General features: G+C 55.4%; 6 protein-coding genes across 6 annotated transcripts; 4 read left to right on the top strand and 2 right to left on the bottom strand.

The window, feature by feature from the left end:
* Positions 1-881: 881 nt before the first annotated feature.
* BDZ83DRAFT_690698 (P-loop containing nucleoside triphosphate hydrolase protein) lies at positions 882-3,562 on the bottom strand. Its single transcript, XM_060511307.1, has 2 exons — positions 1,782-3,562; positions 882-1,727 (listed from the first exon to the last, which is right to left on the bottom strand). The coding sequence occupies exons 1-2, from the start codon at positions 3,390-3,392 to the stop codon at positions 999-1,001; spliced, it is 2,340 nt and encodes a 779-aa protein (XP_060369805.1). The 5' UTR covers positions 3,393-3,562; the 3' UTR covers positions 882-998.
* Positions 3,563-4,031: 469 nt separating this feature from the next.
* BDZ83DRAFT_716217 (EB1-like domain-containing protein) lies at positions 4,032-5,070 on the top strand (the record flags this gene model as incomplete). Its single annotated transcript, XM_060511829.1, has 4 exons — positions 4,032-4,045; positions 4,147-4,218; positions 4,321-4,433; positions 4,535-5,070. The coding sequence occupies 4 exons, from the start codon at positions 4,032-4,034 to the stop codon at positions 5,068-5,070; spliced, it is 735 nt and encodes a 244-aa protein (XP_060369804.1).
* A 1,542-nt stretch (positions 5,071-6,612) lies between these two features.
* On the top strand, positions 6,613-7,728 carry BDZ83DRAFT_748131 (PX domain-containing protein; the record flags this gene model as incomplete). Its single annotated transcript, XM_060513567.1, has 1 exon — positions 6,613-7,728. The coding sequence occupies one exon, from the start codon at positions 6,613-6,615 to the stop codon at positions 7,726-7,728; it is 1,116 nt and encodes a 371-aa protein (XP_060369803.1).
* Positions 7,729-10,247: 2,519 nt separating this feature from the next.
* BDZ83DRAFT_16196 (uncharacterized protein) lies at positions 10,248-10,838 on the bottom strand. Its single transcript, XM_060501401.1, has one exon. It carries the CDS (start codon positions 10,772-10,774, stop codon positions 10,457-10,459), a length of 318 nt encoding a protein of 105 aa, XP_060369802.1. The 5' UTR covers positions 10,775-10,838; the 3' UTR covers positions 10,248-10,456.
* Positions 10,839-11,836: 998 nt separating this feature from the next.
* On the top strand, positions 11,837-14,176 carry BDZ83DRAFT_567927 (uncharacterized protein; the record flags this gene model as incomplete). The annotated part of the gene is made up of 3 exons (XM_060504010.1): positions 11,837-12,731; positions 12,957-13,209; positions 13,309-14,176. 3 exons carry the CDS (start codon positions 11,837-11,839, stop codon positions 14,174-14,176), a joined length of 2,016 nt encoding a protein of 671 aa, XP_060369801.1.
* Positions 14,177-16,384: 2,208 nt separating this feature from the next.
* On the top strand, positions 16,385-18,472 carry BDZ83DRAFT_716214 (amidase signature domain-containing protein; the record flags this gene model as incomplete). The annotated part of the gene is made up of 2 exons (XM_060511828.1): positions 16,385-17,801; positions 17,922-18,472. The coding sequence occupies 2 exons, from the start codon at positions 16,385-16,387 to the stop codon at positions 18,470-18,472; spliced, it is 1,968 nt and encodes a 655-aa protein (XP_060369800.1).
* Between the last annotated feature and the right edge of the window lie 452 nt (positions 18,473-18,924).

Raw genomic sequence — 18,924 nt, 5'->3', positions numbered from 1 at the left:
GGCTGGCAGGCGACAGCGTCTTCTGACCCCCACGCTCTACAGCTGATGAAGGGACGATAGGGAGTGATGGAAGCACATGATCTCGCACGGCTCTAGGTGGTTCTGAAAATTGGTGCGAACTGGTTCGTGGTGGAGAGGAGCGGGAGCACGCGGCGAGGTAAGGGGAGAAGTTGAGCTCGTGATGGTGCGGGAGGGTGAGGTCTCAGAAATTCGAGCTAAGTTGTGTTAAGGTAGGCGTAGGTGCCGCGGTGCCGTGCAGATTTGGTTGGGGCTCGAGGGGCAGATGCGACAAAGTGTCAGAAAGCGATTTATGCGGAAATAAGCAAGGCGCAAGCAAGCAAGCTCTCTCTCTCCTCTGCTCCGAGCTAAGGCATCCCACATGCATAGGTAGCATCCAGGGCTCCAGCGGCCAGCCAGCTTTTAGCCTTCCAAGGCTCCTCTTCTGTCGCCGAGCTGACGGCAGCTGAGGGCCCGGGGGACGTGCTCCGGAGCGAGACGGGCATTACGTCACCCACGCCTCAAGCTGCAGACATCTGGACCGCTCGCTGTAAGGTATTTCCCGCTAGCTTACAAGCTGCTAGCACGCATCCAATATCCGTACAGCTTGAGCCTTGCGTTGATGGCAGGTGCATCTTTGATGATCGGCCGGGGATGACATGGGATAATTGCAACGTCGCTTGGCCCCCAAAAGCAAGAAGCACAGACTGTCTGGTGCATCTACAGTACCTTAACGGTGGGTAGCTATGCTAAATGTCCACATGAAGGTAACTATGTAAGGAGAGTAGAGGTATCTGGATTAGTCCATGAGGTTCCGACTTCACCCCGTACTTGCTAGGGCAGCGATACGTACTGTTGCAAGTGGTTTATGAAAGCAGAAGTTATTCACGCTCTACTGTCAATTCAGCAACGCACACCGATGGACAACCGTGAAGAAATGGAATGGTATTGTAACATGGTATTGTAGTCTAGACTTTTGGACACCGCAAAGCACCTCAAAATCACCGCTTCTGGCGCGCCAGCTTCGCCCTGGTCCTCCCCTTGGCCGGCACATTCTTCTTCTTGGGCTGCTTCTTCAAGTTCAGCACCGCGCCCTTTCCGTCGCGCTCCGCCCTGCCCTTCTTCCACACCTTGTCCTCGCTCCTCATCGACTTGGCGTCGAGCTTCTTCTTGTCCTTGTTGCTCAGCTTCGGCTTCTTGCCGTTCTTGGGCCCGTTGAGCTCCTCCCGTCCCGCAATCTTGGCCTTCTTCTTGTCCTCCTCCGTCTCGAACCACGTCCGCTTCGGCCGCGCCTTGATCTCCGCCTCGTGCTGCATGATATTCTCGCCCTTCTTGAGCTGCATCTCGGCCTGCTGAAATTGTTTCTCCTGCTTCTCTTCCACCATGATCTCCTCGATTTCATCCTCCATCTCGTCCACCTGGTCCTGCCACTTGTCCGCCTCCGTCGGCTCGATGACGCGGCTCATGATCTTGGCGCCGTTGGCCTTACCGGCCTTGACCGCCGCCTTGACGACCTTGCGGTCCGGCTCCGCCGCCAGCGTGATGGCCACACCGGTGCGGCCGGCACGGGCCGTACGACCGACTCTGTGCACGTAAATCTCAATGTTTTGGGGTGCTTCGTAGTTGATGACGGTGTCGACGCCCTTGATATCAAGACCACGGGACGCAAGATCCGTCGCCAAGAGGTAGTTGACCTTGCCGTCACGGAAATTTTCCACACTGGCAATTCTCTGCAGACTCGGTTAGCAGTTATTTTCAATCAAGAAGAAGTTGTGAGAACTCACCTGAGCCTGGTTCATGCTACCGTGTAGCTCCGCGCAGGACAAGCCAAACAGTCCAAAGATGATTCTTGCTCGGTGAGCGTCCTTCTTTTGGCGGAAGAAAATGATGACACGCTCGGTATGCATCGTCTTGCAGATATGCACGAGGTAGCCCATGCGCTTCTCCTCACGACCGGGCCTCAGGCGCACAAACTCTTGCACCAAGGTAGTGACGGTCTTGTTCTTTTGTGAGTCCACCATGACTCTGGCGGGCTTGTTCATGCCCACTCGCACCAGCCTGTCGACTGAAGATGTCATGGTGGCGGAGAACAACATCGTCTGTCTTGACTTGGGCAGGGTCGTCAAGATCTCGTTCAACTCATCGGCAAAACCATCCTCAAGCATGCGATCGGCTTCATCGAGCACGAGAATCTCCACGGTATCGACGTTGAAGCTGGCAGAGTTTCTCATGTGGTCGATGAAACGACCGGGCGTGGCGATGATGACGTCTGGCCTGAGTCTCAGCTCAACCTCCTGAGCCTTCAGACTCAGACCACCGACAGCGAGAGTGAACTTGATATCGGTGTAAGCGGCAAGCTTGGTGGCAACAGCGTGACACTGGATAGCCAGTTCACGGGTAGGGGTGAGGATGACGACACGGCTCGTAGGCACCTTCTTGGGTCTGTACAGGAGACGTTCGAGAATGGGGACCACAAAGGCAGCCGTCTTTCCTGAACCAGTGACTGCACCACCGACAACGTCCTTGCCCATCAAAGCAATGGGCACAGTCTTGGCTTGAATGGGCGTAGGCTTGGAGAAACCGACAGCAGCCAGACCTCTCAGAAGAGGGCGCGAAAGAGACATGGCCTGGAATGATGATGCCGTATCCTTCTTGCCGGGCTTTGCAGGCTCTTCGGGAGCAAAGAAAGCATCGCGCTTCGCTTGTTCCTCTGCGTCTTCCTCCTCTTCGTCGTCTGATCCACGGTCGTCGGGATGATCCACGGGTGTCGCAACGGAATCGTTGTCGGATGCTGCATCGTCGTCATCTTCGCCGTCCTCTACGTCTTCCGCATCAGATCCCTTGTCGTTTTCGGCTTCAGAGTCTTCGGCACCAGGGTCCACACCCATGCCAAAAGCATCATCGGCCAGAACTCCATCTTCGTCGTCGTCGAGGTCGATATCCACATCCATGTCGTTGTCTACCTCGGCATCTGCCGCATCCTCCTCTTTTTCCTCCTTCGGCTTGTCCTCGCCACCCTTCTTTGCCCGTCTTCTGCGAATGATCTCGTCCAGGTCAACGCCCGCGGCGGCATTGCTGTTCATGGACTTCTTTGCACCTTCGAAGCCCCAACCCTCGAGTTCTGCGTCGCCGAATTCGATAGCATTGTCTTGCGCAAATTCAAAGTCCGAGTCCATAGCACCATCATCTTCGTCCTTCTGGCCCCAGATACCCTCGGCAACTTCATTTTCTGGCGACTCTTCTCTGGCGGCGGCCTTTTTCAACTTCTTGGTGGCCTTCACCTTCTTCTTGGGAGGCGGTGCCATGGTCTCCTCCTCGACAATTTCCTCGTCATTGTCGGAGATAGTGTGGACGAAGTCATCGTCGATCTGCTTGCGCTTGTGAGAAGGCGCCATGTTGAGTGGTCGAATGGTGGTTGAGAAAGCCAGTTGTCGGGACCGCGGGGTATCGTCGAGCTTTCACACACACGCCTGTCTTCACACTCGCGCAGTTCCCAGAGCCAGAAATTTTTCTGGACGGACGGTGGAGCTAAACTTTTTCTGCCGTCTTCAGAGACCATCCCCTGTCGCGGGCGGTCAGACGGGAGACTATTGGGACTGAGTGGGCCTTGGACCGTTCGTTCATCAGAAGGAACGAAGGAAAAAGATACGTACTGATCAAGGCACGTGACGGTGTTTGTCATCAGATTTTAGGGGCAGGGGCAACTCCCGATAGACCCCACCATGGTTGATTGGGCGACCATTTTATTGGCAACAATTTTGGCAGCCTTCACGCCGGGCGCCGACAAAGCAACGAGATTTAATTTCTGCCCTGTTGCTCTACAACTTGTCATATTTGGTCCTAACCAATCTCGGCACCTTACTACTTTCCACACGTCTCTTCTCGACCTCTTCGACCACCAACACCCACTACTACCAACCGCGTCTCTGCTTCTCTCGAGCGTCCTTACGAATTTCCTTTTGACATCGATCCCGAGCGCGTTTTCCCGATTGTCAACATAGTTCCAGCCGCAGAGGCAAACACACACATACAAAATGGGCGAATCCAGGTGGGCAAAGCTTCCATCCCCTTCTATCGCGGTGCTATACGCTGCACCATCTTGGACATTTGCGCATCGCAACTCTTGGCTGACACGGCATGGATTTCCAGACAAGAACTCATCCAGTGGCTGAACCAGCTTCTCTCTCTCAACATCACAAAGGTCGAGCAATGCGGTACCGGGTACGTTGCTGATCGGATACCCCTCCCCCGCCATGTGTTTATTGTGGGACCCGATGATGATTTTGATGATGGTGGTTGCTAATGTTTGGTTTCAATCTGCAGTGCAGCTCTCTGCCAGGTGTTTGACAGCATCTTCATGGATATCCCCATGTCAAGAGTCAAGTTCAACGTGAACAGCGAATATGCATACATTCAGAACTTCAAGGTGCTGCAGAGTAAGTTTGCGCCGTCCCACGCCGTCTCACCTCTGCGTCCGCCTCTATTCCATCATACACGGAAACGAAGAGTCACGGCTGACAAGTCACTTCCTTAACAGACTGCTTCCACAAGCACCAGGTCGACAAGCCCATCCCCGTCGAAGCGTTGGTCAAGTGCAAGATGCAGGACAACCTTGAGTTCCTGCAGTGGACCAAGAAGTTCTGGGACCTGAACTTCCCCGATCACGAATACGACGCAGTCTCCCGGCGAAAGGGCGCCCCCGTGCCCTCTGGCGGTGGCCCTGCTCCCCGTGCCGCGTCCGGTACTGGTGCGGCTGCCGCCAGACGGGGCGGTACCACACCCCTCGGCGGTGCACGCGTTCCCAAGGCGGCAGGCCCCGGCACAGCTGCCCTGCAGCAAGAGAACGCCACTCTCAAGGAGACGGTCGTCGGCCTCGAGCGCGAGCGTGACTTCTACTTCAGCAAGCTCCGCGATATCGAGCTCCTGGTGCAGCAGGCCGTGGAGGAGGACCCCGAGCTTGAGAAGCAGGAGGACGGCCTCGTCAAGCAGATCCAGACTATCCTGTACTCGACGGAGGAGGGATTCGAGATCCCGGCCGAGGGCGAGGCTGTCGATGACCAGGAGACCTTCTAAATCGGGAGGGTTCGAGGTGAGGCGACGATGACACAGGTGGAGGAGAGGTTGTATTGTTGAATGGGAGGTTGTGTTAAGGGGATTCGGAGGGTAAAAGCACATGGGTTTGGCGCTAGTACAAATACCCTACGGCACGTAATAATCATTATACTGGCGATGAGGCTGAGCGGCCCTCGGACTGTCGAGACAGAAGTCGGTCAGAGCTTGCGGCAGTCCCGTTCCACATGAGCATTCATGATAGAATCAGAACGTTTTGTCTGGGAACCTCGAGTCAGTTTCCGCAGGTGACACGAAGAGAGTATGAGGGCTTGAGCCACGCGTACCAGATTGCATTCCACTTGATGTCCTGCCTATTCTGGGCCTGGATCTAATCCTCCATTTTCATGCTGCACCGAGTATTTTTCGGAGAAGGGTGTGCTTCGGATTGCACTCATTGCAGAGCGTATGTTGACTCTGTAGTCTAAGAGCTGTGTGAGATTGTACGCTGCAGTTGACTTGGCAGAATTGTCGTATTATGCTCGCGTATTTTATGCCGGGATGTTTTGCACATTGGCCTATGGTTATTTACTTCCAGAGGTAGATTTCTCCAACAATTCATTGATCAAAAACCAAGAGGCTTTCACATCAAGAAATTACACAGCCATGCAAATCGCTGTAATAGTATCCGCCCGTATGGGGTATGTTGATCGACCAGGTGTTAGCCCAGACTTTGGTTGGGTTGTCAGTATCGCGCAGTTCCTGGCATGAAAGACCAGGTGCCTGAGAAAGCGAGGTGCCCAGCTGAGCATGTCCCAGAAATGCGGTCATTCCTGCTGCGGGCCCAATTTAGTGGTTCCACGCAATGCGCCACAGGCGTCAGCTTTGGAGCAGTTAGCGGCACACGACCATCGACATGCCCGACTCTTCCAGTGCCAAAAGTGCTACCTAAGCCCAAGCAGGCTGCCGTGTTAGTGAAGCTGGAGGTGACAGGGACCTCGAAGTAGTAGCCCAGGCCCATGCTGAGGTGCTTCACAAGCGGACCTCAACGGCAAGGTACCTTGGTTCCATTACATTGGCTGGAAACCTGAGGTGACCGCTCCCTCCTTCTCCCTCCTGTCTCCTTCCCTCCAGACGGCTGAACGAAAGGAAAGACAAGAACCTCAGACATTCCCCCGAAACCTTTTTGGACCTGACGCAAACAACTGACCAAGACCATCATTCCGACCGTCAAACACAAAAAATACTTGACCAGTACGACGGCTGTCTTTTATTATTTGCGAGCCATTCCATTTCCGCAACGTCATCTCGCCAGCGACCCAGAGAAACGACCTCCAGAGGAGCGACAAGAACAACAGACCATCGATTCCCTTCATCCCTACAACCTGCCATTGAAGAGAAGGGTTACGATACAAACCGCTCAGCTCGTCCGAGCCTTCCTCCCGCCTCGTCCAAACCCGACAAACAATCCCAACCACTCTCATCGCCAATTCTCAAGAGAAAAACTCTCTTCTCTACACAACCTCCCGCCTCGAACAAACCACAACAACACACAATAACGACACAATGGCGCCTCCCGCCGAAATCTCCATCCCCTCAACCATCCTCTCGACCGGCGAATCGAAACCCTACACCCTCTACAACATCACCCTCCGCCTGCCCCTCAAATCCTTCGTCGTCCAAAAGCGCTACTCCGACTTTGCAACCCTCCACCAGACCCTCACCTCCCTCGTCGGCGCCGCGCCCCCCAACCCCCTCCCAGGCAAGTCCTGGTTCAAGTCCACAGTCTCCTCCCCAGACCTCACAGAACAACGCCGAAAGGGCCTCGAGTCCTACCTCCGCGCCATCGCAGAATCCCCCGACCGCCGCTGGCGGGACACCTCGGCCTGGCGCACCTTTCTCAACCTCCCCAGCACGGGCGTCGGCAGCACGGGCAACTCGGCCGCCAGCGCCCACGGCCTCATCACCAGCGGTCGCGCGGGCGCCGCCGACCCGACGACATGGCTCGACCTGCACCGCGAGATGAAGAGCTGTCTCCACGACGCGCGGAATCAGCTCGCTAGAAGGGACGGCGCCGTGGATAGCAATAACACCTCCGCTGCCGCCGAGGCCGGGGCCGCTGCCAAGAAGGCGCTGGTCAAGGCTAATACGCTGGTGAGCACCCTCGCGGATGGGTTGAGAGCCATGCAGGAGGGCGGACGGCTGGGAGACGGCGAATTGCGGCGCAGGAGAGACCTGCTCTCCTCGGCTCGCGTCGAAAGGGAAGGGCTCGACAAACTCAGCAACAGCATGGCGCAGGGAAACAGCAGAAACGGTGGCGGCGGACCCGGCGGACGGGAAGGGTGGGCCACGGCGGGCGACAAGGCTGCGTTACTCGGCAGAAGCGGCGGTGGCGGTGGGGCGAGGACGGGCGGGCGGGTCCTGGGTGCCCCGCTGCCGGAGACGGAGCGGACGCGGGAGCTGGACAACAACGGTGTCGTGCAGCTGCAGCGGCAGATGATGAGCGAGCAGGATGAGCAGGTGAATACTCTGGCAGCGATTGTGCGGCGGCAAAAGGAGATTGGGCTGCAGATCAACGAGGAGGTGACGGAGCAGACCAAGATGCTGGACCGGCTGAACGAGGACGCCGATCGGGTCGGGGGCAAGATTGATGTCGCCAAGAAGCGTATCAAGAAGTTTTGACGCGGGTCGCTGTCGGAGGAGGAGCTTGAGGATGTGGCGGCGGTGACGGTGACGGGTACGATGCCTAGGCCTACAGCAGCACCGCCGTTGGTTGTCGCGGGTGGTCTCGCTGCCCGGTCCGTCGTTGCTCTCCTCGGTGTCGTGGTGTGGTTTCTTTGGGTTGGCGGGCGGGTATTGGATTCTTTTGCGTGGTGTCTGGAGTTTGGTTCCGTCTTGTTGGTCGCGCGGGCTCGTCGATGAAATTCATCTTTACCACAGCGCCCTTTATTCGGTGTGAGGGATGGTTTTCTTGCCTTGGCAGTACAACGACGTTTTACGTACGCGAGTACGATGGGGGCTTCTTTTTTTCCCGACATTTTACATACTTTGCAACAATAGCGATTCCAACTCATCCTTTTTTCTGATCATCTCTCCAAGTTCTAATTTCTCTTTTGTTTGCTATTTCGAGTTGAGATTGGAAATACCAGAGTATCTTAGCTCGAGGTACTTTTGGCTTGAGGTTTCAATTATATTCAAATTGGTATTCTATTCATTCGTGACTACATTGTACATACCTGTCGATTACAACATGGTCGTCCAAGGTGTCTATCTACACGAACAAGGTGTGAAGCATGCGGGTCTTGGTGTCGGTTGCTATATATAAGTAGAATGCCTTACAAAGTAAGCCTTACCATTGAATTCCTAAAGCTGCGCTCCAAATACATAGTCACCCCTAGACTGTGAGGTAATGAAAGAGGCTGCGTGGCCCAGGTTACATCATTATTCACAAAGTCAACAGACCGACCCGCGCCTGGCCGGATCTTGTTGAGACGAGATCTTTACTCGTACAGAGTCAGCCCTGGTCAGGTAGACAAGAATGATCTCGTCCGAGATGCTTCGATGGGCCAGTCACTCGCATGGCTTAGTACGCGCCCCTGATCGCATTCGTTGTGAGATCGTAGGCTAATTACGTAACGTCCCATCCTCCAGGCTCAATGGATCTGTTGTCAGACTCTGCTATTAGATTAAGGCTGTTCTTGGGACAGTGGCGAGGACAAGCGAATTGGTTTCCTAGAGCTTGGCCAACAGGTTGTAAGAGGGAAACTCTTGACCATGGATGACGCCCTCACGCTTGCACGTAGAATCCCGATTGTGCCAAGACAATGTGATATACCAGAGGCTGCCTCGTATGCTGACCTATATCGCCAGCCTGACTGCAGCAGCCATGTTATCCCAAAATAATCAGCTCTGGGAGATCTCGGGAGTCGGGAGGTGCAGTAGGGGACGCGACGGTGCTGTGTTTCTCTCGCGCCGGACCGTTCCTCATGCACATGCAGACGGCGGTTGCTTACGGATGGGGACCCCCTGCCGTTTTCGAGTGGCGGGTTGGTTGCATGCAGTTGCCGTCACATCGCCCTGATTTCTCCCTTTTTTGCCTCGTCGCGGGAAAAGAAATGTGAAGCACGTGGTTATCGGGCGAAGACTGGAGACTAGGGAGGGGCGATATGATTTTGGTGTACGAGCAAAGTGAAGCCATCGTCAGTCTGGCTGCCTTTTGCATCTCTCGACTCAACCTTTGGCTGCCTGAATGTTGTGTCGAACTATCTGCATCCGTAAAGTCAGCGGTTGCCGGCCGGCAGAAAGACGTTTAGTGTGGCACGGTGGCACGTTGTGGCCACGCCCACTTGGTGACATTTGGTACGTCACCCGAGCGCCGGGATGGGGCACACCGTACACCCGACGGTGCAAGGGACTTCCCGCGGTTGCTGGGCAACGGCGGCGAGGAACCGTTTCCGAGAGGGGAAAAGTTTAAAAGAATGTGAAAGAAAAAAACGACAAAGAGGAAGAAGAGTCGAGACAGAAGCACCACCCTGCTCCACCACAACGACCTTTGAGATGAGATGACGCCGCAGTGTCACAATTGGCGCCCAACGGTGCCCTGCTTGCCCAGCCTGGCTCATTGCAATGTTGCAGTCGCAATCGCAGTGTTCGCCCGATCAGCCGTCGTATTCGAGCCCATCGAGGACCGAACCTAATCGACCCAAGGGAGACCCAGTGAGCTGGGCGCGAGAACAAGATGATGAAGGTCAAGGTGATTGAAACGATACTCCGTACGGGAATGGCGGAGGTGGTGTGGACTCCGTCGACGGTGGCTCTCTCCTCTTTTGCCCCTCCTGCTCCTCTCCCGCACCGCCCTCCTATGTCCAAAGTGGTTGTGCTGGCGCCGAGGGCCTGCCGCCTATTACCGGGGGGAATAGCCTCAAGACCCGCGATTCGCTGCCATGGCATCCCAGGTGGAGCTTTTTCTCTGTGATTCCGAGTGATTCCCATTGATTGACCGCTCAGACAGACCGCATGCGACTCGGTTGATAGCCTGTCATAGGCAGGAGATTGAGTGAAGTCTTGAGATTGGACCGTTGGGAGAGGGGAGGAGGGTCTGAATCGGAGGCGGTTTGCTCGGCTGAGCTGGGCGAAGAGGGTCTTGGTGGGCTCGGCAACGGTGATTTGTTATGATGATCTGTTGGCGATGAGTGGACAAAGTTCGTTTGCCGTCCTTTCGTTGGCTGATATCCTTCCTTTGCAGTATTGATGATCGGAGGAGGAAAGTGAGAGGTCATCTTGCACTCGTAGTGAACAGGTGGAAGCATCTGGATGTCTATTCGTAAGGGAAACACCTATCGCGGTGTCTGCTGGGAGCGGTGGCTGGAGCTTGGTCATCCGGTGGTTTGGATTTTTTTGTCTTATTTTTTCAGGGTCCCGTTGGTTGCAAGGAACATCCTCTCAGGTGTGAGGTGGAAGCTAGGATGGCAGTCTTTTCCCGACGAACGCTCAGTTGGCATTCCAGTCCGGCCAAGGACATTACCCCAGGCGGCCACATGCAGGTGCAACGGATAAAGAACAAAAGGTTCGAAGCTAGCGAACTGAAAGTAGAGAACAAGAGCAACAAAAAGATGGGGTTGGAATGGAGAGTAAATGGAAGTGAACAGTTCTGAGACACATCCTGTAGACACATCCTGTAGACACAGAGTAGTAAGTAGGTAGTGCAGCTGGCGGCAGCACCTGCCATTCGGTATCAGGTCTGAGAGTCCAAGTGCCTTCCTTCCTCCAGCTCAATTCGCACCTGTCAAAATGTCACCATTCCTTCGCTTAGGAGAGGTCAGTGTGTGTATAAGCGGGCCTACTTTTGCGATCAGAAGGGTCTCTTTTTGTTCTCTCAGTGTCTTTCAGCGTCTTGAGGTACCTGAAAGGACGTCGGTACGTACTGCCAGCCACTAGCGCCCAGTCACACACCCCCAACTTTGGCTCCCCCAAAGTCCACCACCACCACCACCGCCAGTCCACCCGGTCGCCCATGAGAAATTCCCAAAGTAAACACAAAAGAATTCCTGGCCCCTTCTCGTCCCCTTCCCCGTCATATTTTCCCTCAACACCACCACCAAACCCGTCCTCCACCAGGAACGGCGCCGTGCCACCAGACAGCTCTATACCCTCCAGAACTTCCCTACTAACCAGCAGGGCAAGTTCCAGAACAACAAGAATTATTTTCTTGTCTCAGCCTGTTTCTCCGCGATCGGACACAATCTGAACCACCAAGCACCCGCCACCTGCAAAAAAGCGCAAGGCCGGAGCGGGAAGAACACGATTCATTTGGTCCAGGCACCAAGCATCGACGACAAATACCTCTCAAGAGACCCGATCCGATCCCTCTCTCGCTTTGACGTCTTGGTCTTTGCTCGTCTTTCTCTCTCTTGGCTTCTGGCGTTTGTTTTTCTGCATTGTTGCTTGTGAGTACTTTTATTACAAACTGCATTGCCCTTTTCTTTCTGCCACTCTACACCTTGCTGCTGGTCATGCCACCGCCACTTCTTGCCTTCCAGCTATCAGATGGCACACGGTTTTGCTGCTGCTAGAAAAAGAAGAAAATGCTCATGGCTTCTGTGCAGACGCCTCACGATATAACGACCGTCAATGGACCTCCTGAGATACCACTAGACTTCTGCTTGCTTCACCAACCTCGGCCGAGACCCCAGGTCTCCAAAAGAGCTTCAAGGCTCTTATTTCAGCCACCTCAGTCGGCATTCACTGCCAAAAATCACCACTCTCCACCAAGAGGTGAGGTCCGCTCAGCATGAGCGCTCCTCCACCGCCTCCGCCTCATGGCGAGGCACCCAAAACCACTGCTGGCTCTCCACCTCCTGGCAGTGGCCTGGGCCCAGGCAATTATGACATATTCGTCATTCCTCAGCGCGACAAGGGCGGTGGATTCATCTATTTGCCCTCTCTGGCCCCCAATGGCCCTAGCTTCGCCGCCGGCTTCGCATGCGCCCTTGTCATGGTCGTCATGTTCCAGAGCATGGCGCCTGCTTTCAAGGCATGGTGGTTTACCTACCAGGGCATGGGAAACATGGGTATGGCCCTGCTTGTCATAGCCGTCGGCGTGGGAGCGTGGGCTTGGGGCAAGTCGCAAAACCAGGGCGCATCTACAAATAACGGCTCGAGTGGCTACCGCCCCGGCCCTGGTGGTTATGGCTCAGGCGCAAACTTCAACAACAGCTACGCGAATGCTGGCCCGCCGCCGCCTCCACCGCCTCACGGCAATCAATACAATAGCCCTCCCCCGAACAGCCCGCCGCCGAACCACGGCGCGGGAAACGGCGGTCCTAGGTCTCAATGGCAAGAACGACCTCAGCCTCCACCCCCTCAGGAACCTGAAGCTGAACCTGAGCCAGAGCCGGAACCTCGCAAACCAGATCCTCCTCCCCCACCAAAACCTAAACCTGATCCACCGAAAGCAAATACCTGGGAGAAGGCACGGGAGGAGACGAAGAAGCGCGAACAGGAGCGCAAGGCAAAGGAGGAGGAAGAGCGCCGAAAAGCAGAGACGGCACGGAAGCTGAGAGAGTTTCGAGAAAGAGAAGCTCGAGAACGAGCAAGGAGGGAGCAGGAGGACCGCGAAAGGCGAGAAAAACTGGAGCAAGAAATACGCGAAAAGGAAGACTTGAAGCAGAAACTTGAAAAGGAACGTCAGGAAAGAGAGAAACTACAGCGTGAAAAAGAAAAGGCAGAAGAGGAAGCCAAAGCCGCCAGGGAACGCGAAGCAAAGGAAGCAAAGGAGCGGGAGCTCAAGGCCAACAAGGAGAAGGAGGACAAGGCACGCGAGGAGGCCCGCAAGAAGGAGGCTGCTGAAGCCGCCGCCCGCAAAGCCCGTGTCGAGGCGCAACTCGAAGCCTTTCGGAAAGCCAAGAGAGAGCGGGAGGAAGCAGAAAAGGCAAAGAAGGATCGAGAAGAGGCAGAAAAGGCCAAGAAGCTGGCCGAGGAGGAAGCAGCTCGCAAGGCCAAAGAGGAAGCTGCGCGCAAGGCCAAGGAGGCCGAAGAAGCCGAAAAGGCACGCAAGGGAAGTAGCTACGCCTACTCGTCCGGCGAGAAGACGAGTATGTGGCCCAACGGCCGACCCCCTGCTCCCCCCTCCACGACGGCTTCCACGCCGCCGAGACCTCCCCCGTCCGCATCGTCCGCTCCCCCGAGACCTCCCCCCTCTGCTAGCTCTATGCCGCCTCCAAGGCCGGCGCCCTCCGCAGCTTCATCCTCGAACACGGCCAGACAACCGCCGCGACCGTCGGCACGCACTGTGGACGAAGACCAATACTCGTATCGACCCTACGATAAGCCAAGACACCGACCCGCGTCTTCCGTCGGCTCCGAGTCATCGTGGGCCCCGTCGGCCACCACGACGAGAACAACGCCGCCGCCTAGCATGCGCGGCCCTTATACGACCAAGGATCCCGACAAAATTGTCATCAGGGCTGTCTATCTGTTCATGAACCAGTTCGCAAAGACACCTGCGAGCCAGCTCGTTTCGGGGTTTGGTACAGTGACAGATGGGCTCATCCTGCGAATCACGACCGAAGGTCTCTTCATCGACGACGACGTCCGCGGCGTCCCGCAGCGCGAGTGGGACGTCAAGGCTTGGACGCTAAAGCTGGTCGAGGTATGGTGCCCCCCGCACTGCTTGAATTCGAATGCTGCTTCTGCCCCTGCGATGAATTCCGCGAACCATCCTTCGGGTTTGTTTCAAAAAATGGCGAATCAGCGAGCCCGTACGGCGGACCGAGGAGCCACCAAGACGCTCACGGGCGACGAAGCCGATGCCTACCTGACCGAAATGTTGCGTGCTTGCAAGAGTTGTTGTCGTCTTGGCTTGTGCGACACCAAATTCAAAGATACTAACATTGCATCTTCGTCCGGACAGACTGGAGAGTGGAAGACAAAGAGCCTGCACGTGCTGCGCGCAACAGTCCGAGACCAAGAGGGCAAGCGATACATGTTTGTCCTGGATGAAGAAGAGGCCTGGAAGGTCGCCGTGGGTGTGCAGCGGTTGCGTAAGGGCACCCAGGTACGCTCGCTGGGTGTCAGCGGCATGAGCGCGTCCGATGCGCGCAACACGCTCGAAACTCTGGGCTGGTCATGAGGCTGCTTGGGTTTGTTGGGGCGACTTTCGTTTGAGTCTAAACCTTGCGTGTCGAACGTTTGGGCCCGCTTTGTCGATATCATAATACGTGTGGCTGGGAGATGGCGATTTCGGCAAGGGACAAACAGGCAAGGCTGCTGTCTCCTTCTCATACGACAACTTGTGGAGGGTCGATTCGGAGAAATGGACGTGCCAACGTGGTTGGCATCTTTCGGTTTTCGTGGAATTTGGTTTGCATAGCAGAGCGCGGGACGGTCAAAAATTCCAGAACAAGCTGGGACAAAACCATTGTCGAATGATTTTTTCAACAGCATTGATGGCCCGGCTGGGCACATCCTAGGATACCTCTAGTCATCGACTCTACTCACTGACCTAACACTGTCGATCCCTATGGGGATAGTTGTACGGGAGGTGTTTGATGAGCTCGACCACTTAATGACGATACGACTTCAAGTTTTCAATGTTTGATTATTGTGCATTGTAAGGTGATGGGATTCGTGCCAAACATGGTGTTTCTCTTGACTATCGAGAGTGAAGATGCCAGCCGGAGTTAGACCAGGCAATCGGGTTACGTGTGGTTTGTTCAACAGGGGCTATCCCAACGGTGGAGGCTGGGAACAAGTGGGTTACTTGTCTTCTTGCATTCCCGCAATTTCTTATCTTTTGTCCTTTTTCGTTCAGAAGGGCAATGGCTTCTTTCTTCGATCGGTGAGGACCTCCTCATAATAGAAAGTCCCGCATTACGGAGTACTGCAGAGTACTTTCCGTATCGCTATCGACATGTGCGATAAACTAAGTACTAGCCCACCCACTTGGAGACTGCAAATGTAAAAAACCCGACGCAGGGAAGACGGCTTGGAGATATGGGAGACGAGAGAAGGGGGAAGATACATACTACGTGTAATCTGCTGACTCTGGCGGTGGTAGTTGGCCAAGGACATGCTTGCGTGACTCCAACTCGTCATAAGTTCTTGGCTCGTTCTCCAATCTCCAATTTCAGGTGCCTTTATCCACTTGGAGCAGTCGCTCGTTGGCGAGAAAGCAGTAGAGTCGGGCTTATCTATCTAAGGAAGTACTCTCGTTCAGCTAGAGACATTTAGCGTGGGCTATGTTTCATCGTTTGAGAAACGAATACAAGCGTGGGAACTCGGAATAAGCTTGTCAAAGTTTGAACGACCGTCAATGTTTTGGAGTGTCGGATCGGTTCCGACATAGTTTACCGGCCCGCAGGAAACACACTGGGGGGGGAACCGTCGTGTCGGGATTCTTTGCGTCCGTTGAGCTCACTCTTGGGGACCCTTTCCCCCAAGATGATGACGTCTCGGTTTGAGATGAGATCAGATTGAACCGCAGTGCTGTGTTCTTTCTGTGTGGTCCGTTTGTGTAGATACCTCAAATTTATACACAGGTATCTTTGTTGTTCATGGTCAAATTGCTCCTGTAAGTACCTTCAACGAGGGCTAGTGACGGCCGACGCCTCCCGCTTTTGCTTACAAAAATGACCCGGGCCCCGGGAAACCGAAATCCAACTACCGACATCGGCCGGGACTTTTGATGACCGTCAACACGAGCCCGATACCCTCATTCCCGCGATAACGGATAACGGCTCAAGAATCAACGGGGCTTTGCTAATTCGACTTCGTACGCTCTACAGGCTACAACCCCATCACGGCGGGGGGAGACGACACTAAAGTGATGACAAGGACAAGATACCCCAGCCCGTTAAACCGGTTCCGGCTCTCAGACTCTGCAAGCTAGCGATGCGGACTCACATGCATGGTCCCTTTCGCGGAGTCCTCCCCATGATAAGCAACCGCAACCCCCGAAGCCTGGAGGGTGGCTCCGTCAATGAAAACAATGACCGAATCAGATAAGCCTGACGGCATAATGGGTATTATTGCTTTCTTGCCATGGTCCTGATTCTGAGCAATTTGTACCCAGCCAAGCTAGTTTTGATACGTAAAATGGCACCAATGGGCAAAGCGTAGAGATAAAGCTGGGCAAGGAAAAGGAAATCCCATCTCTCCACCTACCGTACCTTACCTATCGTTCAGATACCAGGAATTGGTCATCTTGATTGGATGTTCTAACCCAAGTCCGGATATACATATTCCTCATATAAAAGAGATGTCGCATCCAAGGCGTCCAGTAGTCTTACTGCCCAGGCAAGGAACCCGGCGCAAGGACTGAGACCTGTCACTCCCCGCGATGAAGGCATTCACACTCTTCGCCCTCGTCGGCGCCGCCGCCGCCGACCTCACCTCGACCGGCGCATCCCTGCTCCTCAACGACATCTACTACTTCGTCTCCCCCTTCTCCCAGGGAAACCCCTCAAACTCCTCCTCCTTCAACATCAAATCCCTCCCCCGCGCCTTCGGCTTCACCCCCGTCACAGTCGTCGCCGAACCCCTCCCCAAATCCTCCCTCGCATCCTTATTCGCAAACTGGACCTCCCACGACGACGTCTGGCAGCCCGCCTTCCTCGGCGCAATCTTCCTCGTCGGCCTCGACACGCCGTGCCTCACAAAGGAAAGCTTCGACGGCACGAACAAGACCCAGTCTATCGTCGCGCCCTTGGTTAGCACCGCCAGCAGTGACATCCCCTCGGGCCCATACTTCCTCGACACGGCCACGGGCGCTCTCCACCAAGCCTACCGCCTGTACCCAGACTACGCAGGCGCCTTCTCCGAGTCCCTCCTCCAGAAGCCCGACAATACCTTCCAGACCCTCTCCGCTCAAGTGCCCGCCTCCGCATCCCTTACCATCGGCGTCCCCTCCCGCCTCTACTCTCTCTCCACCCGGTCCCCTGAAAAGCCCCTCGCCGGCGTCCGCGTAGGCGTAAAGGACATTTACGACCTCGCGGGCGTGAAGAAATCCAACGGCAACAGAGCCTGGTACGCATTCTACCCGCCCGCGACCTCCACCGCACCATCAATCCAAGCTTTACTCGACGCGGGCGCCGTGGTCGTGGGATACCAGAAGCCCTCGCAGTTTGCAAACGGCGAGACGGCGACGGCGGATTGGGTGGATTACCACTCCCCCTTCAATCCGCGCGGGGACGGCTACAACGACCCCTCATCCTCGTCCTCGGGCGCCGGAGCCTCGATAGGTTCGTATGTGTGGCTGGATATTGCTGTCGGCAGCGACACGGGCGGCTCGATCCGTGGACCGTCTGCGGTGCAGGGCCTATTCGGGAACCGGCCCTCGCACGGGCTGGTCGGGTTGGACGGTGTGATGCCGCTCTCGCCTACCCTCGACACCGCCGGCTTTCTGACGCGGGATCCGTACATTTGGGACGAGGCGAATAAGGCGCTGTACGGGGCGAATTATACCTCGCTGGTTGAGACCGAGGTCGAGGTGGTGTACCCCAAGATGGTGTATACGGTTGACTTCCCTACCGACGAGGGAGCCGCCGCGCAGATGCTGAATCAGTTTGCGGAGGACCTGGGCGCGTTCTTGGGTGCCAAGGCGACGGCGCTGAATCTGACGTCTGCTTGGGCCGAGACTGGTCCTGAGGGTGTGCGGAACCAGACGCTGGATGAGGTTTTGGGGTTGACGTATGCCACACTCATCACCAAGGAGCAGACGCCGCTTGTGCGCGATCCATTCTATGCTGATTATGCCGGTAAGCTCTTCTCCATGTTCCTTCTTTCTTTACGTGTTTGCTTTATTTCGCCTTCGAAAAAGAAAGAACATTGGTTTCTCTGCCACTTGTCAGCTCAATGACTAACATCAAACTCGATAGCCGCACACAACGGCCGCCTCCCCTTCGTCAACCCCGTTCCCCTCGCACGCTGGGGCTGGGGTGACAAGCAACCGGCCAGCGCCCTCGACGACGCAAGAGCCAACAAGACGCTCTTCATGGATTGGTTCAACACGGAGATCCTTCCTCCCTCTGCCCCCGCCCTGAACACATCCACGTCGACAGCAACGTGTTCCTCGTCCCTTCTCTTTTATGTAGGCTCCTCCGGCCGCGCCTCCCTACGAAACCGCTACCCGACGACCACGACGCCCACGCCGCCGCTGGGCTTCTCGAACGGCCGGCTGAGCGTCTTCAGCGGTGCACCGGACCACGTTTTTCCCCTGGGAGAGGTCGGTAGCGTGAGTTCTGTGACGAATGTCACGGAGATGTTGCCTGTGACTGTGGATGTTATGGCGGCGAGGGGGTGTGATGGGTTGATTGTGCGGTTGGCTCAGGATCTGGTGGAAGCTGGCATCTTGAAGGTGCCGTTGGCTGGGGGGACGCTTGCTGGGGGTGAGGTTCTGATGAGGAGGGATGTTGACGAGTGGTTTTGAAGCGGATAGACCGTATGTGGACATGGAGAAGATATCTTTATAGACCAATATAATACACTAATATCAATCATTGACCACCCAGGGAGGTACTTAGTCAAGGGCGAAATATGCTCTAGATACCTTCATTACTTTGAGGAAAGGTAGGTTACTTCATCGCTCCTTCCCATCTTGGTGTCTCTCCTTACCACTAAAAGTTAATCCAAGTCACCTGATCCCTGACCTTCCCTCCACCTGGTAGGCACCCCTATGGTATATACCCTCCTATAATCCCATCCTTATCACCAGCACGGCAGCGCCTGTCTAGGTCGGCGAGGTCAGTTCAAACTGTGTGCGAGGTGGTCGAGTAGTTAAATAGACAAATACTCCAATGAAGTCAGAGTTCGGGTTGAATGAGGGGCGTGCTATTCGAAAATGGGCAGGAGCGTGAGTTAAAACGAGAACAGTCTCCCTCC

Source organism: Colletotrichum acutatum, assembly GCF_030867785.1.
Source record: "Colletotrichum acutatum strain CBS 112980 chromosome Unknown BDZ83scaffold_10, whole genome shotgun sequence".
NCBI lineage: Eukaryota > Fungi > Ascomycota > Sordariomycetes > Glomerellales > Glomerellaceae > Colletotrichum > Colletotrichum acutatum.
This window is presented reverse-complemented; position numbering and strand designations above follow the sequence as displayed.